At 38.0% G+C, this 23023-nt stretch overlaps 1 protein-coding gene across 1 annotated transcript; it reads right to left on the bottom strand.

Moving 5' to 3' along the window:
- Positions 1-6306: 6306 nt before the first annotated feature.
- trpv6 (transient receptor potential cation channel, subfamily V, member 6) lies at positions 6307-22619 on the bottom strand. Its single transcript, XM_041267799.1, has 17 exons — positions 22438-22619; positions 21124-21199; positions 20621-20783; positions 18320-18417; positions 17468-17590; positions 16504-16644; positions 15250-15348; positions 14650-14825; positions 13021-13167; positions 12601-12813; positions 12308-12394; positions 12017-12093; positions 11035-11200; positions 10807-10873; positions 9172-9440; positions 8198-8304; positions 6307-6794 (listed from the first exon to the last, which is right to left on the bottom strand). The coding sequence occupies exons 3-17, from the start codon at positions 20734-20736 to the stop codon at positions 6539-6541; spliced, it is 2142 nt and encodes a 713-aa protein (XP_041123733.1). The 5' UTR covers positions 20737-20783; positions 21124-21199; positions 22438-22619; the 3' UTR covers positions 6307-6538.
- Between the last annotated feature and the right edge of the window lie 404 nt (positions 22620-23023).

Genomic DNA, 23023 nt, shown 5'->3' on the forward strand with positions numbered 1-23023 from the left:
GTGGTTAATTGCTCACCGCATTTCATTCCATACATTTTTAACACATGCTTTATCTCATCAATCATTTTAACCAATATATTTCACTCACATATGATTTCAATCCTCTCTGACACTAAATGAACATAGTAAGGTAAGCGTCACACATGCATCACTTCCTTTACACAATCAACTATCACAACTGATCTATAGCAATAGCTATCATTGAGAATTGAAAATGATCTTATGCACATTTCTCAAACACCAGAGTGATACAAACAATTCCACTTTTGAGAGCATTGTGTTAAATAACATATTAGCACAATAAGAATCCAACTGTCAAAACTTTAGTACTTCATCTCATCTGGGACATTCTATGTCGAATTCTGTAACAATCCTATGGTCTCCAATATTTCTCTATTACAAGAATGGTGTGATGCTGATTGGAACATACAGAACATATCTCAATATATTGTATAGAAGGAATAATTAGCTACTGCAGTACAAACACAATAGTGCTATCTGAATAATATACAACTTTAGAACCGCCAGGAGGGACACTTGGTCAAGCAGACAGGACAGAAGTGGTCCTATTCATAATTTGGTGACGATAGCCCACACTTATGTACTTGTGGCTGACGTATCACAGATGTACCTGAAACTTAGCGACTGACAGCAATTGAGATCAAGTGCCCGCCATGTGGAGTTATAATTTTGTCTTCCCAGATGCAAGGGAGGGGTTAAGCATTCTTTCCGAACCCGACCCACCCACTATTGCTAGGGTTCATACATGACAGAATGTCAAAGGAATGAAAGACATCGGATTGACGACAAGTTTAGATTGGTTATTACCACAGTACCATTTGTTTTCCTTACTTTGCTTAAAATATGTATTTTAAAAAAGTAATAATTTTGTCATGCGCTATTTGATTACAAATCCCATATCTGAAATACCCAGTTTACTACATATACACATTATTAATCAATATCTGCTATAAAATCTACAAACCCTTATTTCTGCTCTTACATAGGTTGTCTGAAAAGACCAGTCTCTTAGTGAGGCTGCAGAAAGTCATGTAATACTGCAGTTTGAGATTCCTTTGCAGGCTTTCACATTCAGCAGGAAAGGGATGTGTAGGCGCTTCATGGGTTTGCTTAAATTGCTTTTCCACAGTTTAAAAAAAATTAACAATACAGTCAGTCAACTTTTTTTTGTTTCTTTTTTTTATTCTTTGCTCCTAGTTTAGCTTCTTAAAATGATCTGCAATAGCATGCATATTCCTACAGTCAATATCTCTTGTATGTTTAACTCTAAAACCTAGAGTTAAAGCCTCTCCCAATTTTCTTTCAACAATCTTTTATGTCTGTTCAAACTGTAAAGACATTCAATCATTCTTTCATATGTGCTTTACCCTTCTTTTCAATCCCTGCACTTGCTTGTCCATAGCCTGCTTGTAACCCATAATGCCTCCCAATATCCCGATGGGACCATTTTATGAACGGCTTCTAAAACATGTCTCAGGACTTCTGTTTGCACAATATCCTCCATAGCATCGGATTACTAGTGGGTTTCACATTTGAAACCTTGGAGAAATATTTTCTATAAAGACCTAACCACCATAGCTCAGGTTATGGTATTGCTCCTTTAGCACTGGTAGTAGCAGGGCAAGCCTAGTCCCATACTCCACTCTGTATAATGAAATGTTGGTATTGGAACAAATTAAAAAGTTGAGTTCGGAACCACTGGGTTTAATCCAGTTTTAGGAGGGTCCCACTAAAATCGGCAATTTGTAAAGTTTATGAATTAAGGGAAACATGGAATTCACTACTTTGTTGCACTATAAAGGATGAGACCAGACAGCGTTTCAAATTTTTAGGAAGTAGTTTTAAGAGTTAGTTCCAAAATACCCACATTATATTCTACACTGAACGTTACTGTTTAGATACAATATGGGTCACTAGTATTAAACAGAGATGGGCAATGATCAGATTATCTCAATCCCTGAGAGCCATCAGATTCACAGATGGTCCACAATGATCCTGGATGTATTAGAGACTTCTCTATCTATATCACCGACATGCCAGGTTTTTATACCATATGGGCTCAGGACATACATGACTACAGTGTGTTTTTGTTATCTTACTAATTATTAATAGAATCTAGCCCTTTAGCTGTTACTCCATTCAAGTGCAACCAACCATTAACCAATCTCTTTTACAAGGTCACCGTGGTTAGTTTACTGTATTTCATTCCATAAATTTAACACATGCTTTATCTCGTTAATCATTTTAACCAATATATTTCTCTCCTACGATTTCCCTCCTACAGGTCGACTGGACAGATTCACTTCTATTAGTTTAGAGAGCAGACTAGTAGTGATTAAACCATATGAGAGGGAATTAAAATAATTAATAACATAACCTGCAGTTGTATTCGAATTTAAGAGATTTTTTTATTCTTAAAAAATTTCCATTGTAGATGTGATAACATGTCATTTTTAATTAAATACAGTTCAAAATACATGTTACAAATCTTCATTAAGTATAAATTTCAGTAGTATCCTTCATTTGGTTATAAAGCATTGTCAACTTCAGAAAATTATACGCTAAAATCTGTAAGCAAGTTAGTTTCCTTAGCAACAGTTTATTTTTATAAATACTTAATTCTTAAAACTATTCTTTGATTGTTGATAAAATGCACTTAGAAAATCATTCTTGTATACCTGTCCATTCTCTGTTCTGTAGCATTACAGATGAAACATAGCTGCAAGGCAGCACTGGGGTCTATGGAGGGAAACAGCCTGGCTTTAACATTGGGGTCTATGGAGGGAAAACAGCCTGGCTTTAACATTGGGGTCTATGGGGGAAAATAGTCTGGCTTTACACTGGAGAAGGTTGCTTCACTCCTTGTTGATTTCAGGCCACATATAAAAATGTATAATAAAACACATTTTTAAAAACATGTAAATGACAAAATTTCTCTTTTGCAAATCAGTTGGGAATTGAATGTAGACAGATTACCGATAGTTTTGCGAGTGTCTATCTTTAAAATATACACATATTATATATAACATATATTATACATATTATACACACCACAAGTCTGACAGTCGCTAGGGGTATATCGACACTTATTGTAGCTTTATCTATAGGATGTAGAGTGCTGAACTGTGGTACCAGTGTCAGAGAATATATGTTCCCTCGGACTATTTGTTCCCCCTAGGAACCAATATTTGGCAATATTTGTACACCCTTATTTTTTTGTAACAAAGTAATCTTTCTTTGCGGATAAGTCTACAGTATATCCATGCACTTTTAACTAAAACCTTCATTTAAGACCACTTTCCCGAACCCTAAACTTCTACCACCCAGTCCCTTCCGACAGGTCCAATCTCACCTACAATAACATAAGAACACTGCTCACATTTACTAGCACTATATATGCAAAATTTACAAACAAAATAAGATAAATGACAGACATGTAGGTTGGGGGAACAAATGTTCACTGGTGGGTACAAATATCTGTTCCCATGGGGGAACAAATATTTCGGTGAACCAATATTATATTTACACAGGCACAAAATAAGCCTTGGGCCAAAAAAAAAAAAAAAAAAATCCCATAGGAGGGTGTTGAAGTCCATTTCACATTGTTAATTAGATTTGAGTTTTGACACCACATAGTGATAGGATTCTTAATTTGCCTGTACACGCACACAGTTATAACAGTTCACAGTTTCTGAACCATGTGATATGCACATATGGGCTTCAACAGCACCTCCTAGGGCCAATTACATTATTGCATTATTGACTTGTGGGTCAGTTGCATAATTTAGCGCTCTGCAAAGTCAAAATAAGCCACAGCATGCGTTGATATACCCAAAGCCATCCCTGCATATCGCAAAGGATTAAAGCAGCATGCCCTGATTAAAAAAAATGTACAACCCTCTGGTCACGTTCTTAATAGAATTAATCCAAAGCACCAATCAATGTGGTTTTACAGTTTTATATAGCATTTGGTCTCTGCGATTCTCCTTAAAAACCATTAACATGAAAATACATTCTGTAAATACAAGAGAGCTGTCAGTATCATGAAAATATGAATAAATATGATAACCCCATAGGTTGACAGGCTGTTTCTCCCAGTTACTCTCCATCATTTACTAAAGAACGGTCTAACCAAATTTCATTACAGTTGGATAAGCGGTTCTCTGGTGTTGAAAAATTCATTTTATTCAGATAACTTTACTCTTAAAAAATCTTCATTATTATTACACAAGTACAGTAGTTTATTTTTCAATAGTTATGCACATATTAAAATGAGTGCTAAACAAGGTTTTAAAATTAATTTTCTAAACCTTATTAGCACTAGCAATATTAGCTTGTATTTTCCACTTCAATTCAAAACGTGCAGATAATTTAAGACAATGTTACAGATAAAAAGTTGTGGTTGCTTCCTGCTACGTGATCACTACCTGTGCTGTAGTTCATATTCTATTACAAAATGATCCTCAACTCCACCGATTCTCTGTGGGGACTTCTGTTAAACTGTACGCAAAGGATTGTGGGATATGGAGAGATTTTTCAATTCACTGTCAAAGGAGCGGTGTTTGATTGAGCTGTTTGAGCTCATTTTAAAATCGATGTTTAAAAATATATATCTATATATATAATATATAAAAATTTGCCTAGGGTTCTTAACATAACCCGTGCTAATGATGACACACTGTAATTGACACGATTACACACACGCAGAAAAAGATGATTAGAGATTCACTAACAGTGTGATGCACGTTATACCAACATAACGGAATCATTGCCATTAATAAATTTTTTATTATATATATATATATATATATATATATATATATATATATATATATATATATATATATATATATATATATATATATATATATATATATATATATATTTTTGAAAATTAAGTTTTATTCACTATTTATTCAAATTTTACTTTTACCGTTTACTACTGGAACTTCTCTGTAAATAAATATAAAAAAACCCACTACATTAAGAAAAACAACTGTATTGGAGAATTGTGTATTATTGAATCAATTAAGCTATTTACGGTAATATTAAAAACAGCGACTGCCGTAGCTTGCGTTCATTAATAGAGCAAAACAGAATGGTTATTACCACACTACTGCAGTAAAAAAAAAAATAAAAAATTGCTACATGTATGTATGTATGTATGTATGTATGTATGTATGATACTGCAATGCCAAAATGATTTTACACAGCACTAGCAAACCTGCTGTGACCTTAACTGTGCATATGAAGGACTGTGCTCATAAAAATGTAATTTCAATTACATTATGTCATCATTTACCAAGTTCACATATTTCTACCATGAACCCTAGGCAACAGTGAAACAGACTTTCTAAATGCTGAGAAAATCCAGCCAATCAAACCTCTCTCCATATATAATCAACAGAAAAATAGCTCTGGAACTGTCTTTATATCCCATGAGCCCTTGCGTGCCGTGTGACAGAAGTAAAGGTGGAGTTGAGTATCTTGGTTTATAGATTATCTTTATTCAAACTCACTGCAGTGGTCAAGGTCAACAATCAGACTATGTGTCCATCTAAAAAGGTTTCCTGAATTAACTAAAACCAACACACACAACAAAAAGGGCAGACTAAAATTGATTTCAAAGCATTGGTAAGCATTTCAAAACAAGACATACCTGCAAATGTTAGTAAAAATTACAATATTTCATCAGTCATTTCATTTGTCATATTACTTTAAAACAACACTTAAATTTCCTTTTAAGTAGTATTAAAACATTACTAGGTATTTTTCACTTTTTTTTTTTTTTTTTTTTTTTTTAAAAATCAGGCTTTTTTTCATTACTATACTTAATTGAAGGTAGTTCTGAAATACAGGACTAGATGCAGAGCTAGTGCAAGTTTTAATCCATGTACTAAGAGGTAAGAAATGGGATTGTAAAGCTTCAATTATGAATCCCTTTTAAAGGTTCTTATTAATAATTAGTAATATGATTATATGCACGCTACCTAGAAGTGACTGGTTTGTGCTAACTAGCTGGATGCTTTCAAATGAACCAACCCCTGGCTCACACTCTGACACACACTGTTGAACATGTTAAATACTGGTATATCATCACTAACTTCAAAATGCTCCTTGTGGAAGCTGTGTGTGATCTAATCAGTGTATTGAAGGCGGCACCAAAAGTTTTGCATCACCCTATAGCTTGAACTAATTTTGTTTCATAAAGTCAAATGAAACCTGCTGAATGTTACGTTAAGATATCGATTTACATACTGCTTTGTAGTTTTTTCTATACTTACCGAAAAACTGACAAATTGAAAAATGTGATGGTTCAAAATCTAACATGAAATACTGTACTACTATTCTGCTTCCGGCAATATAATTGTGTGTATGTTTTCTTTTTGGATTACATGATGTTGCATAAAAAATCTAAACTATGTTCATATAGTTTTTATTTTTACTATTATGTCTTAATGCTAATGTTCTAGGTGATGCAAACCTTCTGTTCCTAGCTGTAGTTGACTTGGTTTCTTTAGACATGGTATATTTCCTCAGATTTTTCGTCACATAATTCCCCGTATTCGGATCCCATTGTGCTCCTCCGAATGATCTGCCAGCCTCGGAGTGACCTCCTGTGCGGGTCCAGGTGATTTCGGATAAGCGGGTTGATAACCGGAATATCGGGGATGGGTTCTTTTTTCTTCGACTTTGCTTTGTTACCTTTTCCCTGGAATGCTTTGGCATAGCGCCGGATCTTTTGCACAGAGTTGTCGTGCCGATCTTCCACCCTGTCAAACAGAGGACAGCAACACATAGTCACCTTAGCAACTTTGTTATTAGTAATCTTAAATTATTTTTGATTTCCCAACTTGTAAAAATTAAAGGGTACATAAGGACCTTTTTATTTTACTGAGTTACATGATCCCATGTGTTGCTACAACTGTTTACGTAAGGTGTGTGTATTGTTTATTTTTATGGGTTTTTTTGGACCACTTAAACTTTTAAATTGCATTCCTTGCCTCAAGATGGATTCCCATGTACCAGCATGGATCTCAGAACTACATTTCCCATCATCTTCCTGCTCACTGGTAAATCTATCCATCTCAGTTGGCAGGAGGATTTTTATTTTTATATAGCGCCTTTCATAGTTGACCACCATCACAAAGCGGTTTACAAGATAGGAGACTAGGGTGTGTGAACTATGTATCAGCTACAGAGTCGCTTGTGTCTCACCCGAAAGACGGAGCACAAGGAGGTTAAGAGACTTGCTCAAGGTCACAGAGAGAGTTAGGCTGAGCTGGGATTTGAACCGGGGACCTCCTGGTGATAAGCTTGTTTCTTTAACCACTGGATCACACAGCCTCCTATGATGGCAAATGTATTTCTGTAGTTCCATGTAAGTACATGGGAAGCTATCTTGAGGCATTTAAAAGTGGTCAAAATGTAAATATGAAAACAATACACACCGTACATAAACAGATAGGAACCTTATGTACCCTTTAAGCACTAAAGCACTATGGGGAGTGTGTTATCACAGTTTTCAGGATAACAAGAGGGAGTTGAGTTAAGTCCCAATAGCTTTCGCTATCCTCAAATCTAAGGCACTGTATGAGTGTTCAATATTTCTACAGTATCATTTGAATTTCTACAACATGAACATAGCAAAAAAGAGCTGTTGACTGTTATTAACCGATGACCCTATTGAGCTGAGCAGATCCTTAACTAATGCCAATTCAGACTTGGAAATAAGACTCTCATTGCAAAGCTGTTTGATCTGTTCTTGGTTTAATAATGTTGCATTTCCACTGTCTGGCGCTAAAGGCTTCGGCTGCTCACGGCTAGCCGCCGAAATCAAGAGTGTTTCAGTCTTTGTATCCAAACCAGACCAACCTTGGAAATTGTTGCCGTGCATCAAAGGCCACCGGAGATGTGCATTCAATATCTACACACACTTGTCACTTGGTTGTTGTGACGTACTTCCACCCATCTTACTTTGCAAGCTTTGGGAAAAGGGCCCAAAAAAATCAGGGGCAGCTCAGATTGGCTAAATGAACATGGAAACGCAGTATCTGGGGTAGCAGGGTTTTCAACCCAGGATAAGTGGTGCATGGAAACAAGGTAATAGTCAATCAGAAAGCAGGATTTCCCCTCATGGTAAGGGATGTACAGGACTATTTATTTTTCTTTTTACCTGAGGTACCAGTGGTCTCCCAGCCCATAGTCCTGTCCACAGCTCCCCAGCCTTGGCCACATGCAACGAGGAAGTCTCCTCTCCAGCATGATCGTCGTGGCTACAACCTGGGAGCACAACATCACACATTGAGGACAGCCTGCTTTGTAATGTTTTTGGAGCATTTTTAACTGGATCTGTTTTAATTTGCTTTTTAACTATATTGTTATAACTTATTCCAATTTTGTTAACCATAAAAGTCTAAATGTAATGTGTCAAGTTACATAAATATAGCTTGTGTTCTGATTTTTTCCAAAGGAAAACGTATTTCATACTTAAGAGTCATCCATTTTAAGAGTTAAGGGTTAAGAGTCATCCATTTTGGTAACAGGGTAAAGGTCTTCACGGGTCCAAAACAAACCTGATTAGACCTGGACCGTTTTTTAGTCGACCTGACCCGAAGCAAAACTTGTAAGAGAGCTGGATCCGACCTAAACCCGAAGAATAATGGTTCATGTGCTTTTCTGGCTTTCCCCATAATGAGTGCAGTCCCAAAAATGTAAAATTATAGATGGCTGTAGAAACACGACGTAGACAGAGACACCCCCAAACAAAACATATACTTGCACTTCATTCAGTATTGTAGTTTAAAAATAAGACTGCTTGTATGACTCCAGTGTACGAGCGGCAATGCTAAACAGCCTCGCTAGCAACACGATGCTGGAACACACGTGTGCATATTTCAAAATAATGCAAAATTCAGGAAGGTGCAAAAGTTACCATGACAACAATACTGGGAGAATAAAAATAACATTAGCAGAGAAAATCACCTTTCTTTAATAGTCATAGCTTTTTTGCATTATTGAGTTGGGATACACTGCAAGATGTTAACATTAATTGAATAGACCCTACTTAAACTCGTCTAGAGTGTTGCAGGATGATTTTCTACCCGAAACCCTTCCTGGGTCTGTGAAGACCTCTAATCAGGGTATTACCTGGGCCATCCACAGCTCATCCCTCTCTTGCGCCACTCTCCAGTGTGTGTCTCCCATCATCGCGATCAGGAGGTTCATCATAAGCAGATAGGCGAACACACTAAAGGCTATGTGCAGGACCTTCACAATATCCGGGGTCCAAATGTCATAGTTCACAGGCACATCTATGAGACCCAAAGACAGCTCGGACATTGCAAAGAAGCTGCTGGAGAACTCCTTGTAGGCGGATACAGCTGTGGGGTCCTGAGTCATGTACGCCATCCAGATAGCTGGGGGGGGGGGGGTTGGGCAGACACTTATTTTAAAGTATGTTTAGAAGTAGGGCTGTATTTTTTTTCACTGTAAAAAACAGCTTGTTTCACAGGTCTAAAAATAGGTATTTCAAGATATTTCATGATCAAACCAATTACTAAAACAGAAATAAATAGCATTGTCACATTCAAAACTGATGATTATCTAGGGTTATTTATTATACAATAAATGGTCCTAAATATTGAAATGCTTAACTGAAAAACAGTAAATGCTGAATTGTAGAGTATCTAATTTTTTATGTCCACCTTTTAAAGATACTCTTTGTTCACTTTCAATGAATTATCAAGCTAAATAAAAACAAAAATAAGACAAGTGAAACTTCCCCATCTTGTAATGGACACAGCAATCTTTAACAGATATCTTTCTGATCTTTGATGTAGCGGGTGTCTTTTTTGTTGAAGACGTTTTAAAGAAATCATGCAGCTCTATGCAGTGTGTGTTCAGTCATTTACCAGAAGCAAACTAAACCGGCTGCCAGGTTCCTAAATGCAGTGTCACTTGTAGTGCATCAAGAAGGTAAACGTTTGCTATAATTATTTTGAAGAGATATAAAAATGTGTGCATTTACACTATCCTTTCAGAAATGGGAGTACATTTTCACAGGGATTGACATATTACATGGCAGTTGGTAAATTTAACAGAAATTGTAAAATCCGTACAGCCTTATTTAAAAGTCCTTGTGGCAACCTCTAATCAAGTTGAGTGTATTTCTCACACACTCTTTGCTGTGTCATACCAAGGGTGCATGAGAAAGTACACTCAACTTGATTAGAGGTAGCCACCAAACACCAAGAAACATATTTTAAGTTATTAAACCTAAAAAAAAAAAAAAAAAAAAAAAAACAGTTAAAACCCTGATATGAACAGGTTTAATCTTTTTTTAAAGAACCTGTTGTGGTTTAAAAGTTTAGAATGCTTTGTCATTGACATTCTGAGTGCAAGATTTACATTCCCATAGAAAGGAGAAGTTATTTCCTGCAAATAGGCTGGAATGGATACGTGACTTACATATTTAAGTTTTAGCCAAGAAAAGTGGATTGAAATTAGAAACCTCCTTCACAAGAATTCACTGAATAGATCAGAAAATAAAGCAGTATATAAATAATATAATGCAGTGCCGAGACTGAATATTGTGTTCAATACTGGTCCCGGCATTACAAAAAAAGACATTGAAGAGTCCAGCCATGAGCAAGTAAACCAATTTCTGAACAAAATGGTACAAGGTATGAAGGTTGACTTCATTAAAAGGTTAATGACCCCTAATAATGCTCACTAATGAGCTTTATGAGAATGTCTTTGCAGAACATTGCATCAAAGACTCACCTGTACTGAAACCAACCAGCACGAGGATCAACAACCAAATGAATTTCAACACATCCTCAAAAAAAATCTGCAGAGAGGGGAGGGAGACCTACTTTGTTAGACATCACTCAAGAACTTGATTCTTCAAGTCTAAGAAAAGAATTGCAATCAGATGTTACAAAACAATACATTCCAATTATGAAACTTGATCAACAGAATCCTAAAATATGGAGCGCTAGTTGTTGTTACCTTCTGTATCATGATCATGTACGGTCCAAGCATTGAGAAGCCACGAGCAAAGTACATGACGTTACACCACCCCAGCACCAGAGATACAGCCATGATCATCATCTCTCCATCCGTACTGGTGAGTCTCAGGATCAGTATGGTGAGAACCAGACAGGCATAGCTGATCCTGGAGAGAAAAAGATCATAGAGGCAAGTGCGGAACAAAAACTGACAATAAAAGAACAGAGTTCTTCTCACAGGGGCGTGGAGTGAGACAGGACTGTTCAATATTTACATCAATGAGTTAGCAGTGATGTTGGAACAATCTGCAGCACTATATATGCCATGGAAACAAATTCCTGCTCTATGCAGATGACCTGGTCCTGCTGCCCCCCACTGAACAGGGGCTGCAGCGGAACTTGACTCTGCTGGAGCAGTTCTGTCAGACCTGGGCACTGGCAGTGAATTTGAAAAAACAAAATCATGATCTTCCAAAAAAAGTTCAGAATCTGGTTCAGAATTTTTGACAGCGTCATCCAGCCTACTGCGCTCTATGGAAGTGAGGTATGGAGAAACTACACAAGAACTACACAAAATGGGACAAGCATCCTGCAGAAACCCTGCATGCAGAATTCTGCAAAAACATATTACAAGTACAGAGGAAAACACCTAATCATGCATACAGGGCTGAATTAGGTAGTTACCCACTGCTCATCCACATCCAAAAAAGAGCACAACAATTCTGAATGCATCTCCGCATAAGCCCACCAGACTCACTACAGTACAAGGCCTTGCAAGCCATGCTATTTAAATTTAGCCATGTGTGTGCTTAACGCTTGATAAATGGACATTGTCAGACTGGGATCACAGGTTGAACATTTGTTGCTTGTGCTCGGCTGCGGAGCCAGTGGTGCAAAGCTACCACCCGGGGGATTGTATGGAATAGATTGGAGCCAGCTGAATGGACACCAAGAGAGTGGAAGAGAAGGATAGAGTTACTCACACAATGACGTGAAAGGGGCCTCCCAGTACTGTCTGCCCAAAATACCGCGTGGCCCCGACACGGACTATATCAGGAATCTGTTGGAAGAAAGATTACAGATTAGCTCTTCCAAAACACTGCAAAAGACTAACAGGACCAGGAGTGGATGACTAATTAAATAGTTGCAGTTTCTTATGAGTTGTCTGCATCTTTCCCTCAAGATATAATCACATTCAATGTAATACCTGTCTGCAATTAGTCTCCAACCCAGTAACTTTGAAACCGCTCTCTGGTACATGATATAGACCTTACCTCTAAAAAAAGTATAACCAGTGCTCCGAAGACACTTATAATCTCTCCAATCAATCGAACATGGTCTTCATAAGTCACATAGCTTTCCTGAGAAGGGAATGAACACATTAGTTCATAACTTTAATTGAGCTATAGGCTACCAGAAGCACATTTAAAAACCCTGAATTACACAGCAGACTGAACCAAAGTCTCAACAGAACCTCTCATAATTGGGCAGCTGAAGTGCTTCAATACTTGAGTAGAATTAACTGTCACATATATTGATATTCCTAGCCCCCTGCAATACCACATGCCTGCAGTGTTTTGTGCACATAGATGGTGACGTCCCTCTCATCTGTGGCGTTGTCAGTCCTGGGTTTGAGTGGTCTGTGGAGGCAGCAGAGAGTGAAGGTGATGATGTAGAGGAGGTAGAGGAATGTGAGGAAACGAAAGTAGTGCTTCCCGTACTTATTCCACTTCAAACTGACCAGTTGCTTCACAGGAGTCAATTCTAAAATCCTGCGCGCCTAGAACAGGAGAGCCAGAGAGTGAGAGAAAGAGAGAGATTCAAAATCGCTCATTTTCCTTCCTGAAAGGAAATTCAATTGTTAAAACTAACATGGTGTAACTGCTAGGAAGTGGTGGCATTTGGCAAACCTGCCTTTAAAAACACACACAAGAAAGCTGGATTTTCAAGGTCCAACGTTCACTTTGAAAGAGTTTGGAATTCTTACCTCTCTTTTTTTACTGCAGACAATCAGTTCCAGTATGGACAGGTCGTCTGCCCACGAATCAATCTCTGAAAGGTCATAGAGACAGGATGACAGAGGACCGAAGTGCCACTGCATTGTGCGCCGCTTGTTAATCATGTGCTGAAACATCTGCAAAACATACAACAGCGTCAGCTAATCACCTCAGCAATGAGAGGGGTTTACAAAAGCCCTCCAAGGACATATGTTGCTGTTTTTCCCATTATGCAACTGTTTCCAAGTTGTTGGAACACATTTTAGAACTGAAAATATAAAGTTTTGTTCCACTGAAAAAGTTTACGCACATAAATCAAAGTCTTGGTTAGCAAGAGTAGAATCTGCTCTAATTAGACAGTGGTATATGGGAATGCAATGACAATCCTCCTTTTAAAAATACTTGTGTTTCTACATTAAATACAAGCACATGGTACCCATTCACTTCAATGAAAACTATTAGCCGACTACACCACGCTAAGATCAGGCCTAGGCATACACAGCTGGGAGAGAGAAAGAGAGAAAGAGAGCAAGCAGTACACAGTGAGTGTCCAAGGACTTCAATGAAAGCTATGAGCTGACTATTTTAATTTACTTATTACTGACTGAAAAGGAGAGAGGGAGAGAAAGGGATATATCTTTTACAACACGAGTGAGATGCTGGGCAGGGATGGACATAAGACTCCTATTGCACAGCAGTTTTACCTATTCTGGGTTTACGTCAAGCTTGTTTAGCCTCAGTGTATAGGTAACAAGTTCAGGTGTGTCTTATTAAACTCAGTCAAGGCTGTATTTGTTTCACAGTTATTCCGAAAACCACATGTTTATCCATTGCCATGTAAAATGTAGTTCCCTGTGAAAACACTCATTTCTGATAGAAGTGTAAATAAACATTTTTTGTCACTTAAGTAAAAACAGCAAACATTTGCCCGATTGACACACTACATGTTACACTGCATTAGGAACCTGGCACTCTGTAAATGATTGAACACATTACAGCTGCATGATTTATTTAAAATGTCATTAACAAAAAAGACACCAGCTGCATCAAAGTTTGGAAATATTTTTGCTAAATATCGCCGTGTCCAGTACAAGAAGGGGGCATTTCACATGTCTGTTACTTTTTCATTTATTTATGTTTTTATTTTGTTTGATAGTGAAAATAGAATGTGTTTAAAAGGCAGACATACATAACTAAATATTCTACAATTTCAAATTTACTGGTTGCATTTCAACATTTAGGAACATTTGTTGTATGATAACTAGAGAAAATCAATTTAGAATGCGACAATGCAATTTTACTGCTTTAATAAATATTATTTTTAAAAATCATGAAAAATATCTTGAAATACCTATTTTTAGACTGAAAAATGGCCCTACTCATAATAAAACCAGGAATGGATCAAACTGCTATGAAATGGGAGTGGTATTTCCATCCTTGCAGCAAATCTGTTTTACACAGTAAACTATCATCGACTTCAACGAATCATCATTGATACAGGTAGAGGGAAAGGGGGGAGGAGGGTACGATCTATTACACACAGTGAAAACTCACATCCACACCCATGAAATCCTTTAGCTGACTACTTCATCCTGCTGCTGAGGATCAGACAGACTTACCACCAGGTTGCCCTCTTTGGCTGCCAGTTTGAAGGGAGTGAGTCCTTGCTGGTTCTGGATCATCTCCAGAGGAATGCCTCCTTCGATCTGCCGGTCCGCCTGCAGGATCAGGTTGTAGACCTGACAGGCAATGGTCTTGTTGGGCTGAAGGACCAGCACGTGCAGAACAGTGTTACCTGAAAGAGGGAGAGCAACAGGGAGGCAGATAGGGGATTTATTGACATGGATTACATTCAATGCAGCCATAAAATAGGTTATCAAAATAGAAGATGGAAATGAATATGTTTGTTTTTTTTTTTTTTTTTTTTTTTTTTTTTTTTTTTTTTTTTTTTAAATCAGAGCTGCTCATTGCTAAAATGAAACACATTAAGCTACTGTCGGTGACAGCCAAGTCCGTGAAGTAGAGGATTTTTTTTTTTTTTTTTTTTTTTTTTACTGTAAACACGGTCAATTTCAAGAGAGATGGTGTGTAATATGTTTAAAAATGTTCATAAGAAGTTGTTTGAATGAATCTGTAAGAGTAGCTATATCAGAGAGGCAGAGAGAGAGAGAGAGAGAGAGAGAGAGAGAGAGAGAGAGGGGAGAGGCCCAGGCACTGACCCAGGTAGTCTTGCGCTCGGATGTTGGCTCCTTCTTCAATCAGCAGGTGCACGATCTCTTCATTCCCAACGCAGGCAGCGAATGACAGAATGTGCTCACCTGAGAATAAAAGTGTAAACAAGAAAAAGAGAAAGCAAGAGAGAGGAATAAGTCTCTGACTGGTACTGACTCTCATTACAAAATAACTTGGGGTTCCTAACCACAACTCACATGATGCCACATAAGGTGAAAGTATTTGAAGCAAATTGTTTAGGAAAGAGCAAAATCTAATTGAAGAGTTCCAACATTTTTGTACTCATTGCCTCAATGTCCCCGGTTCCTTGGGCTACATGGGGAAGGAAATAAGACTCCCATCGCATAGCAGTTGTTACTTCTACATGGTGGCTAATAAAACAGTACAACCTGGATTGGGTGAAATGGCTATGCAATAGGGGTCTTATTTCCATCCCTACTATAGAACATACGGTAGAATATTTCACGGGCATGAGCTGGGGTGTAAGAATAGGGCAGAAGCAGCAGAAAGGAGAAGTATTGAAAAGGACCGGACTTAGGATAGAGGAGTGGGCTGAAGCCCTGACTAGTTGCAGACCGGCAGGCCCGGACTTGGAAATTAGGGCGACGACGCCGACACATCCCAGGGGCAAAGGACCCAGCAACCAAAAAATACATACAAGGGTTACGACTCGGTGAGCCGCCCCTCGGGAGGAAGTCAGTCCCGGCAGACCAGGACATGAAAGGAGAGAGAGAGAGAGAGAGAGAGCGCGAACTCCGCGAACTCAACATCTGAGTGGGGTGCTCGTTAACCCCTGACAGGCGGAGGCTTCACGTTGCCTGGGACCTAAAATAAGGACAAAGCATGGAGGTTAGTATGGGACTCTAGCACTGGGAGCGGCCACATCCTGAAAGAAAAATAGAATACAGAACAGAGCTTCAAGGTGAGGTAAGATAAGCGCAGGAGCTGCGAAAGGACAGAGTGTGGCCAGGGGTCCACTCTGACTCACATGGAGAGAACCCCCTTGAAGGTAAGGGAGGCGGATGCCTAGTCATGAGGTTGGGGAAGTGAGGCTCATTTACCCCCAGAGATGACCGATGTGAAGGCATGTAGGAAGGTGGAGGAGGGGAGGAGGAGAAAAATAAAACACTAGACAGTGAAGGTGCAAGTGATCAGGGCTTAAATAGAAAACAGGTACTAACTGACAGGAAATTAGAGGCCCCCAGCTAAATGCCCCCCGAACTGCACAAGCTAATATTTACCGAAGTACACCATGTTCTCTCTCTTCTTGTGGAAGTACGACCCAGTTACTCTGGGCGTGCTCACACAAGCCCCTCGGCGAATCAGCTCACGGACCAGATTGACATTCTGATTGACCACAGCGATGTGCAGAGCTGTCTCCCCTGATGAGAGAAGAAAAAAAAACAAACAAAAAAAAAATCAGCACAACTCGCTGACTGTCTGCTGGATCTAAACTAGTGCTGTAGTGAGTGGTGTATTGTCTTCATTGATCGATATTAGAATATTCAGATTAATGCACCAATCACAGTTACAGACCAAAAACAGGGCTGTCATCTGGCATCTCGGGACACAAAGACAGGCCAGGTTTTTTAACTGACTTCTAAACCGCAAATTAATTGATTTTATGGAACAAGTGTGTGAATTGTTGCTGAATTAACTGTTTTATTAACTAGTTACCAAAAGCATTTCCTGTGTTGCTGTGCTAGCATAATGTCTAGGAACTTTGTTTGAACATAAGGTTGCATTACTTTATGATAAGGACAAGAATTTTCTGTGACATTCTACAGTGTAAAAAGTAAAAAATACTGTACAATGTAAAAAAAGAAAAAAAAAAAATCAGTCTATGAGCATGTCCGCAAAGGGAAGCACTGAGGCTAATAAGTTTAACTGCAGCCAAGATGCTATGAAACTAAACTGGTAAAGGTATAAAAGGGTATAAGGTTTCTGCTGGATTAACATCATGGGGAACAGTACTTCACAGAATAAGGAGTTCAGACATGTCATTCAAAGAAGCCTTAGTTTATTTTTCATCACAAATTTCTATACCTCATCCTCACAAATCGGTTCCACAAGCCACCATCTCCTCAGGTGGGACAAGTCTCCAAAAAGCTCAAACCTTAAAAGGTACATATCAGTCTGGATTCCCTCGCTTGCTTTGGTTATGTTTGATATGCAAGCGGCACAACCCGACACTGAAGCACTCACCTTGGTAGAGATCGGAGGTCATGGGCTCATTGATCAGGTCAGGCGATGCCTCCATCAAAGCGACGGCGGCTTCAAAGTTATCAAAGAGAGCAGCGACATGCAGAGCTGTCTCTCCAAGAGCACCTGGACAGAGAGGACAGGTACCTCACAGATACGGATCATAGAGCACCGCAACAGGATTTTAATTTAGGTGCAGGCTGAACATTTGGTCATTTATTGGACATCTCTGCTTTACCATATTCAGTATTTCAAAAGAAAATGCATGTCTGCTGTGCTTCTTTCAAAAATGCACATGGGAGACCTGTATAGCCAATACTAGTAAGTGCACGAGATCAATTCTCTTAATAAGAATTTCAAGGGACCAGCAAAATAAATCATCTTCTCAGTGATTCTTATCAGGAGTTTAAGCCAAATGCATCCCTTCAGTATTTATTGAAGTTATAGTAACAAAAATTTCATTTACAGTGCAATGAAAAGTATTATACATTTAAAAGTTGTGTGCATTTAATAAAAAATACGATTGTAAGTGACTTTTAAAAAGTAAACATTGTAAATGCACTTAAAATCTGAATGTTCCATTCTGACCACAGACAAGAAATGTTAAGTAATTTACAATATGCAACTGCTAAATTTGGCAGGGACCATGTAGAAAAATGGTAGCATCAGGAAATGTGTCTAATCCAAGATTGTCTTAATGAGAATTAACTGTAGTTAGAAAACCAGGTAAATAATAATCCAAGATGAAACAGCAATGGATAAATATACAGCACATAAAAGAATAGGATATGAAACAGGCAAGGGATCTAATATTACTGCAATGTAGATGTAAAACGAGACAGACAGACATGTTACCTCTCTCAAAGATGTCTGTCGAGGGACACTTGAGTAGCTTGTTAATGGAGCACACATCATTATCCTTGGCAGCATAAAACAGTGGATTCTCATTAATCCTGCCAAAAGGAAAAAAAAAATCTACAGCATTCTCCAAGCATGTGACCTTAAAACATTGCTCTGCAAAAAGAAAACACATTGGTGCCATGATATAATTTATTTATTTACATTTTTATGGCGCCTTTAGCCAAGGCACTTTACAAATGTATAACAAAAATGGTACAAGCAAGGAAAGTGGGTGAAGAAAGAAGGTAAGTATTAAAACCATGGCAATCAAAAATTGAGGAACCGTCAATCTTTGTCAATGTTGCTGTATAATATATCAAACTATGGATATTGAAACTGACCGGAACTGTTTGAATAGTTTAAGTGTTACTGCATGACTACACCACGTATCTTTAAATAATGCATTTAAGAGAGTCACGTCAGGTAAGATATGTATAATTCTTTCTCCCGATATTTAGGCAGTATCATTTACAGTAGATACAGATAATACCACCCCCTAGATCTCATTCAAAGAATTTCTTACTACACTTGTCTTTACGCTTAGGCATTGTTATTGTACAGGTTTGACTGCATTCACGCCAATTAGAAAGAAAAAAAAAAAAATAGTCAGGAGGGTCAGTCTGGATTTAACTGGTCTCAAAACACCATCTCCATCTGTTTGTTTGTCTTTCTAAAGGTCATGCCCTTGTTCTACCATGCACTTACTTTGGATATGCTGATTTTCTATTTAAAGCAGCACCATATTGAATGCAGCTCTATTCAGAGCAGTAATAAAACTATTTAGAAAAAGATGACTGCTGATGATTTCACCCTTGCAAACCTCTATTTAAAGCAATTTGGTTTTTTTGCAAGTGACAGCACATTCTCTTCTTGCATAACAAGATGTTATTATAGGCTTAAACTGGGAATGTCAATGAAGCTGAACTCGACATTATCTATCTCACGCAACGGCTTGGAAACTTTCTTGAAATTCTTAAAAGGACTATCTACGTTTTCTCAATATTTAATGTCTTGCCTTTTAAATATCTTATTTCATGTGTAATTCTTTAATGTGGCTTCTGCTCATATCATTATTTACCAGGCTTGCCAACTAATGTTGCTTTTCAAGCACATGGGACAGCTTCTGAAAAGACTCCCAAAATCTTAATTTCTGATAAACATGGGGCAGCGGTGGTTTGAAAAATGACCACTATGTGTAGTCCCATGGGCACAAAGGTTTTCTAGTGGCCATAAAAATGTTCCCCGTTTACTAACTTCTTTAATACAGACATGTTCTCAATTTACTAACTTACAGTTGCCACATAAAAGTTGGACACCCCTAAGTAGTAATTAAAAACCATCAGACAGTGTAGATGCTTGGAATTTATCCTATTTTCATCCAAGGCCAAAAACGTAATTTCATATATTACTAGGTTGCCACGGGCATGTAAACAAAGAATTCTCCTTCTTTTAAAATTTAACAAATCACCATTAAGTAAAAAAACGAAACCTGGTGTTGAAGAAACAGACACAGCAGATCATTACATGAAGCACATAAGCATTTGGGCTAATGTCTTTCTTCAGACAGCATCTTGAGTCTAACAGTAAGAATCTCTTTCTTCTCCGGTTTGCTCGGTTGATATTACAATGCAGTATAAATAGTTTCTTACTTCAAATAGCAACATGTGTAAAACAAGTCTGTTTGTGATATTCATTCCTGGCTTTAAATACAACATTAGAACTTTAAGTAGTCACTGTGACCGACACCCATCGACATGTACAAATGCTTGACAGACAGACAGACAGCCTCCACACACTTTCACATTCTTTCAATAATCTGTGCTAAAGAAAATCACAGGTTTCATCACAATTGGACATGTGGTTCTCCAGGTACAGTGTAACACTACTGTGCTCTGCAATATCCCCCTCGACATATGCAATAAACAAACTGCTGTTACTGATAGTAGACAATATGCCCTCACTCTTCACAATATGAGCTTATCTACAGCTTGTTTTTTTTTATCATTCTACTTGAAATTAAAAAACAACAGAAAAACAACTTTGAACTGAGAGCTGAAGACATGCTCTGGGGTAAACACAAGTGATTTTTTAAATTGTTGGTTTGTCCTTTTGACCCCAGCCAGGCTGCCCCCATCCCCATAGACCCCAATGTTAAAGCCAGAAAATAGCTATAGACAAGCATCACATTATTGCTTTACTAAGAAGAGCACATTGTGTTAAACTGTTTAATCTTCCGATTCCAGATTGTTAGTGCACCTCTTGGTCTGCAGCAGATGAATCTCGTCCACCACCTGTCTCCAGTCTTTCTTGTGCCGGAATCGATACACCAGTTCATTCCACCAGTTACTAATGACACCTATGGGAGGAGGCATGCTTCCAACACAGCTCCTATTGGTCAGTTTGCGTGCAAGAATTTAACCTGTATATTAATTAAAAAACAAACAAAACAAAAAAACACAGTATATAATAGAGTTGTAGGACAGAGAGTACCTGTATACATGTTATATCGGTACCTTTAAACCTCGATCCATTCACATCTATTTATGCCAATATTACCCACGTACCAGATGTTTGCTATCCTATAAGCCTATAGTGAAAGTTAGATCCATTCCTGTTTTACTGGGACATACCTGAGCTTGTTCTCTATACTCTGTGGCTTATCAAACTTGTGGTAAAACATGGAATGGGTGAAACTGCTACACAATAGAAGCCTTATTTCAAACCCTGTGATGTATTTTATTTACCATAAAGTCACGTACCTGCAGTATTAGTTTGATGCAATTACTGTTTTCAAAGGTAGCCACAGGATGGAAGAACATCAGCAATGTCATCAATCTATGGAGATTGAAACACATGGAGATATCTTTTGGTGCCACAGTATAGGAAATCATATAGCGCTATGGAGATCAATACTGCGGGAAATCATTTGAATAATTTTTGATACTGCAGAATATATAAAAATGATCTTTACTGTACACACTTCATTCTAATAACAAATTGAGCTGTAATGTTGTAAATGCATTTTTCATATTGATTCCATAGTCTATATTTGGGAACTATATGGCAGTACTCTACATCTCCCCATCACAGCTGGAAGCACAGAATCAGTATTGTGAAGTTGTCAAAATACCATAAACTACATCATATAGGGCATCTTCAAATCCTATAACCCAGCTTGAAGCGCAACTATGCAGAACTAAGCTACTGACCAACATCAAATTGTTATTGACACTTCATTTAAAACAACAATTGGCTGGATGGGGGTTTGTTTATATAAACATTTGTTCCCGAGCAACACACCTGATTTTGTGCATGTTTGTAAGCATTAACACTTGGTTTAATTCTTTACTGTTTTACCGTTTGTATATTTAATAAGGTTACATTAAAACCTGCACTTACACACACACTACATATCACACTTTTATAAGTACATTTTACGTTTACATTGTATTATACATATGATATACTAGAGGAATGACAACACCACGTTTGGGTTTAATTGGGGTTTAAACTGGCCTCACTGACATACATTACTGTTGTAGCAACATGCATGAAAACTTTCCAGTTTCCAATTTCGAGGGAAACACAGTTTGTAATTTAATGTAGCCTATGGCTGTCCCTCTTTTCTGATTGATTTGACAGAAACCACGCAACATTTATTAGGGACAGACATCCTAGAATACCCTAGAAGTATTGTTAAAAAGAGAAACACCTTTACTTGTTTTTGTTTAAGGCTGCGTTTCTTGTTTTAAAACAGGAACGCGTCAGTAAGGGATCTGTCACGTACATTTTTCTGACTAAATAGTATTTAGGCTAGTAATAATAAGTTTAAGAATGTCGGGTAAAATGAAACAAACGAAATTAGATTTAAAACAACGCAAATCTGCAAGCCAATAAACACACGCCAATTAAACGCAAACATCAAGACATTTATCAACACGCAGATTCATTGTAGCCAATTTAGCAGTATATATCCCACGGTACAAATTTCAAATAAATGTTTTTTTTTTTTTGTTTGTTTTGTTTTTTTTAAATAAAATAAAATAAATAATTAGTAAATACATTAAACTTACCATACCAGTTACTGAGGTAGCGTCTAGCTTTAAACATGCAGGTCAGAACCCTGCAGAAACAAAACACTAGACAGTGAGTCACACATGGAGGGGGACAAAAAGATTCTCTCGTCTCTTAACTCTGCACTCCTCAGGAAATATTGCCAAATGTTTATATTGTTCATGCATATGCGATAGGTCTATTAGTAGATGCTGGAAATCGATGTTCTTATAAAGTTTGATGCGTGCTACAATAGTGTTACGCTGTTCCTATTGTGAGGGGCGGTCAAAAGCGCTGACTGAAGCGAAAACAGTCGAAACCGTGAAGTTTATCCCAAAAAAATCTACAGGTGAAGCGATGTTTGCCTGAGATAATGATAATGACTACCCAATGACGATGGTAATTGTTGATAGTGGAATGCGCTATCGCAGCAACAGCAGGCTATTGTGGGGAGGGTAGGGTGTGGACTTAGAGGCCGATACTGTCAAGGTTGACTTTGCCGGCTCCCCCATGATCAGGTGTAGCCTCTCTAAGGGGAGGGGGACATTTGGACTCAACTAGCGAGTACGGGTACCAACAAGAACTTTGTCCCGTCCTGTACTTAAT

This window comes from Polyodon spathula, chromosome 13 (genome assembly GCF_017654505.1).
Source record: "Polyodon spathula isolate WHYD16114869_AA chromosome 13, ASM1765450v1, whole genome shotgun sequence".
NCBI classification, from domain to species: Eukaryota; Metazoa; Chordata; class Actinopteri; order Acipenseriformes; family Polyodontidae; genus Polyodon; species Polyodon spathula.

Bases quoted from the DNA above. Each gene is read 5' to 3' on its own strand.
- trpv6 (XM_041267799.1), bottom strand. From the start codon at position 20,736: ATGCCTCCTCCCATAGGTGTCATTAGTAACTGGTGGAATGAACTGGTG. The intron at 16,645-17,467 runs GTGAGTGCTTCA...TTCTCTCATCAG, and splicing joins GACCTCCGATCTCTACCAAG to GGGAGACAGCTCTGCACATC. The intron at 12,395-12,600 runs GCATGTGGTATT...TTCCCTTCTCAG, and splicing joins ATGTGCACAAAACACTGCAG to GAAAGCTATGTGACTTATGA.